This window comes from Dendrobates tinctorius, unplaced genomic scaffold, assembly GCF_039654945.1.
Source record: "Dendrobates tinctorius isolate UK_male_01 unplaced genomic scaffold, ASM3965494v1 ptg000006l, whole genome shotgun sequence".
In the NCBI taxonomy this organism is placed as follows: Eukaryota; Metazoa; Chordata; class Amphibia; order Anura; family Dendrobatidae; genus Dendrobates; species Dendrobates tinctorius.
This window is the reverse complement of record NW_027361674.1, coordinates 7984301-7989356: the sequence shown is the minus strand read 5'-3', so window position 1 is coordinate 7989356 and position 5056 is coordinate 7984301. Positions and strand designations below refer to the sequence as shown.

General features: G+C 46.8%; 1 protein-coding gene across 2 annotated transcripts; it reads right to left on the bottom strand.

Annotated features, from left to right (window-relative positions):
* Window positions 1-1197: 1197 nt before the first annotated feature.
* LOC141085297 (uncharacterized) lies at window positions 1198-5056 on the bottom strand. 2 transcript variants are annotated; one of them, XM_073570585.1, is made up of 7 exons: window positions 3687-5056; window positions 3477-3600; window positions 3331-3405; window positions 3112-3195; window positions 2806-3016; window positions 2509-2611; window positions 1198-2360 (listed from the first exon to the last, which is right to left on the bottom strand). In XM_073570585.1, the coding sequence occupies exons 1-7, from the start codon at window positions 3818-3820 to the stop codon at window positions 1247-1249; spliced, it is 1845 nt and encodes a 614-aa protein (XP_073426686.1). In that variant the 5' UTR covers window positions 3821-5056; the 3' UTR covers window positions 1198-1246. The 2 variants fall into 2 exon arrangements, with proteins under 2 accessions (XP_073426686.1, XP_073426678.1); XM_073570577.1 differs by having other exon boundaries at window positions 2503-2611; window positions 3687-5055.

Below are 5056 nucleotides of genomic sequence, written 5' to 3'. Positions count from 1 at the left end.
CAGACTGAATATGAGTCAACAGTGTGATGCAGCAGCAAAAAAGGCAAATGCAATTCTAGGATGTATTAACAGAAGCATACAGTCTAGATCACGTGAAGTCATTATTTCCCTCTACTCCTCTTTGGTCAGACCTCATCTGGAATATTGTGTCCAGTTTTGGGCACCACATTTTAAAAAAGACATCAACAAACTGGAGCAAGTTCAGAAAAGAGCGACCAGAATGGTGACCGGTCTGCAAACCCTGTCTTATGAGGAAAGGTTGCAGGATTTGGGAATGTTTAGTTTGCAAAAGAGAAGACTGAGAGGAGACTTAATAGCTGTCTACAAATATCTAAAGGGCTGTCACATTGTAGAAGGATCAACTTTCTCATTTGCACAAGGAAAGACTAGAAGCAATGGGATGAAACTGAATGGGAGGAGACACAGATTAGATATTAGAAAAAACTTTTTGACAGTTAGAGTGATCAATGAGTGGAACAGGCTGCCACGAGAAGTGGTGAGTTCTCCTTCAATGGAAGTCTTCAAACAGAGGCTGGACAGACATCTGACTGGGATGATTTAGCGAATCCTGCTTTGAGCAGGGGGTTGGACCAGATGGCCCAGGAGGTCCCATCCAACTCTACGATTCTATGAAAGCTTGCGTGGTCCTGCACAATTTTGTTATCTGCAAGGAACCCATTTCCATTGAGGACACCTCTGAAGAAACCACCTTGCAAGATTACCATGACATTACCACTAGAAGTTCTGTGACGGTTTCAGTAATGAGGGACAATTTTGCACTATACTTTGTCACCTCAAGGCAGAGTACACTGGCAGGATGACAGAGTGTGAAAGATTTGTGCCCAACCAAAATTATGTACCTTCTGTACCAACAGTATATACCTTTGCCAACCAAAGTTGTCTATCTTGTCATGGTCTTACTATTTTTAGCTTTAGGCCACAGGTGTGTACCTGGTTGTGTTTTATGCAAAGTATTTCACCTTTTAACAAAAGTTGTGTACATTGTTAGGAAATCACCAACAATAAACACAACTTTTTAGGTGAAATACTTTGCTTCAAACACAACCAGGAACACAACTGTGGCAAAAAGCTAAAATTTACCCACAGTTATAGACCTAGTTTTGAATACCATTTTACTTTTTAAATACCCTGTATTTAACCTTTTTGGCCGCAGAAAGAAATGACAGACAACCAGTGTAAAATAATTTCACTTTTATTGAAAAATGTTTTTTTTAGTAAACTGTTTTTAAATTTTAATAAACTTTTTTAATAAAGCTTTGAAACCATAAAACTGGTCATTTTTATTAAAATACACACATATTATAAATCTGTGTAGTGTGGGGTGGAAATACTGCTGGAGGGGCTGCGGGACACTTCGACACTGGGAGTGTGGAGAGAGGACTGGGATCGTGGTGGGGAAGGAACAGTTAGAGGTGAAGGTGTGGAAAAAGCTACAGAATGGGTGGACATGTGGGAGGCAGAAGAGGTGGTGGGCGGTGGAGTGGAGGGTTGGGCAGGGACTGTAGGAGCAGATGATGGTGATGGCAAGTTGTATGGGGAAGGAGTTTGGTACGGGGCAGGTGGCTGGAAGTGGGGAGATGTCTGGTACTGGGGAGTTTGCTGGTGCTGGGGAGGTTGCTGGTGCTGGGGAGGTTGCTGGTGCTGGGGAGGTGGATGGTATGTAATAGGAGGGGGAGGATGGAAAGTGGCTGGAGGGGGTGTAGATGTAATAGGAGGGGGGAGGATGGAAAGTGGCTGGAGGGGGTGCAGGTGGAGGAACTACTGTGGTGGGAGGAGGAGGTTGGGAGGTAACTTGCTGGAGAGCAGCGTGGCATGAATGCATTACATGCATCTGCTGGGCAGGAGAGAGCGTTTCCATGCACTCCACAACAGACCTGAAAAAGGTGTGGTTTGGCGAAGATCTTGCTTCTGAATGCATGGTTTGCAGAAGTGTCTTCACCTCCAGAATGCTGGAGTTGATCTGCTGATAGCCTGCGGAGATTTGCTCTGACAAGACTTTTAGACAGTTCTGGAAAGATGCATTCAGATGCAAGAACTCTGGCGCATAAGTCTTTTCCTGACCCCTCTGCCGCTGCCGCCCAGTACCCGCAGGTGTACTAGAGGTGGCAGGGGCAGAAGGGTGGGGTAAAGGGAAAGCGATCTCCTCACCAGCAGCTTCATGTAATGTAGGCGGCCACGATGCTCCTGTGCTGGTGGATGGGACAGATGGGTCGAATGTGTGGGAAGGCTGGGAAGGTGCAGATGTACCGGGGCGGTCGAAGTGTCCCTCGGTGCCGGTCTCCTCAGGGATCGCCTCAGAAGGGTCCAATCGTGCAGGCTCCCGAGTGCTGCTCACCGTGCTGTGGAATAAAGAGAAAAAAAACCAATTAAAATACTGACATGGTATGGCCCTGGCTGAAAAAAAAAATTTACATCTAAACATTTTTTTGTCACATGTGGTGTGTAATTGTATCCCGGAGGAACGACAGGGCTTGGGCGTACTTGTACTTGCTCCTGCGTCCTCCAGATCCACTCGGGGCCCGCATCTCTTTATTGAACTCCTTCTTGAACCAATCCCTCACAGACCGCCACCGCTTCACAATTCTGTTCCCTGAAACGAGAAAGGAGTGGTTAGTATACAACATCAGTGTTTCCCAAACTCCGGTCCTCATGGTCCCCAGGGGTCATGTTTTCAGGATTTCCATAGTAAATAGAAATCCTGAACACATGATCCGTGGGGACCACGAGGACTGGAGTTCGGGAAACACTGGTTTACATCAAGCAACCGGTACTGTATATACTTACGCTCTTTAATCTGGGCCCGAGCATCGAGGTCCTCCCAGCGGTCCACAAGGAGCGAACAGATTTCCTCCCAGAGTCGTCGGGTAACTATCAGGTCAGCGTGGCGGCGGTCAGCCATATTCCAGAGCGGCTCCCTTTCTCTGACGAGATCGATGAGGTGGTCCACATCGAGTCCTCCATCCTCACCGTCAGAGTCGGGAGCACGCTGTGAAGGCTGTTAAAGAAAAAGACAAAAATAACATAATTAGCCTCCACCAAAGAAATAAAATAAAAAAGCCAAAAAAACAAAGCAAAAATATTTATACTTACACGCTGGTGACCGCCGCGTTGCTGTAGCCGACGACCCTGGGAGGCACTGCGAGGACCTCTTGGCCGAGCACCAGATTGGGAGGACTAGAGAAGAAAACAAAAAATGTTAGGTCTTTGGATGTTGGCATTTGTTTGCTGTGTGTGGTCTGCAGAACATTGTTTTCTATGTGTTGTGTGTAGTGTGATGTTGTGTTTCTGCGTTTGATGCCAAAAACTTACCAATTGTGAGCCCACTCCAGGTGTCTGTCCACCCCTTCCTTCTTCTTCTGGGAGCTCCTCTTCATCTTGTGATTCCTGTTTTGAAATAAAAGGCAATGAATAGACATATATTACAGAGATGATGGATTTTTTAAATAAAAACTTACCGTCAAACGCTGACGATGCGAGGGAGGGCTCCCAGAAGATGATGTGCTGTCTTCCTGGTGGCCAGACTCCATGGCTGTGGGTGGTGTTTCAGCTGCTGCCATTGCTGCTGCATCTATTGGGCGGCTGTTGAATAAAGAGAAACAAAGGGCCAATGAATATCTTGATATTCAATAGCACTAGTTTGGAGGAATGGGGGATTTGATAATTACAGTCTCTCATCTGCTGCTGGCCTCCCCTCCTCAGCATGTTCCATTTGCTGCTCCATTTGGGGTGGTGGTGGTGCTGATGGTGCTGCAGTGGTCTCCTGCCTTCTCCTGCGCTTGGTTGCTTTCTTGGGTGGCATGTTGGGTGTGGCTGAGGGTCCCACTGTCTTGCTTTTATATATGTCTTGTGGGCAGAGCTACTGAGCATGCTCAGACCCCAAAAAACGGATCCGGCCACCGGATCCGGCTGTCGCCGGATCAGGCGCATTGCGGCGCTCATAGGCTTTCATTGTATGAAAAAGCCGGACACGCCGGATCCGCTGGATGTGATTTATTGGCTGCCAAGTGTCCCCTATCTGAATAACAGCGCTACCTCACAATACTTACCAGTAGAGGGCATACTCTACATCTGCTGATCATAGCACATGACATGTAAGAGCTCCAGCTTCAGCAGTGCCACAATATAGCAGTACAAAACAAATGTTTATCTTTCTAATGGTAGTAAAAATGAAAAAAAAAAAAAAAAAAACTATACGAATTTAGTATCACCGTAATCATAGTGACCTTCACAAGAACGTTACCAAGTCAAGTTTATCAGATAGAAAATATTGTAAAAACAGAACCTGGGCTACATTGCCTTTTCTTTTCTATTTCACCTTACAATTATTTTTTTCCAACTGTTTTTCTGTATATTATATGAAAAATGTAATTGTGGCAAACAAAACTATGAGCGGTCATAGGGGTAGGTTGACAGAAAAATTCAAGAGTTATGGCCCTATGAGGATGGAGAGGGAAAAAATACATAAAATGGCATGGGGCCTAAAGGGACTGTCTGTTGAAAATGAATGTAATTTTTAATTTTTTTTACATTTCCTACATCTGTGACCTTGCAATTTTAAGGTTGGTCAGGAGGACTAATATTAAACTAAAGGCCCCATCACACACAGCAATCTCGCTGATTTTGTGATGCCATAGCAATCTCGCCAGCGAGATCGCTGTGTGACGGGGATCAGCGACCGGCCCCCCTACCGGGTATTGCTGAACGTGCTGGATTGGCCTGGGCCGTTTTTCGATCACTCACCCCATCTCCTGAGTCCCCCACACACCCATCCTCTGTGCTGAGCACCACATTCCCGTTTCTCTGAACCCCCGCGCACCACGTTCCAGTTCCCTGAGCCGCCCACGCACCACATCCTCAACCTCCTGAGCTGAGCCCCCCACGCATCACGTTCCAGTCCCAAGCCCCCACTCACCCAATCTACTAAGCCAACTTGCGCACCACTTCCCCAGTCCCCACACACCCATTCTCTGCTGAGCATATTCCCATTTCTCTGAACCCCCCGTGCACCAAGTTCCAGTTCCCGGAGCCCCCCGCG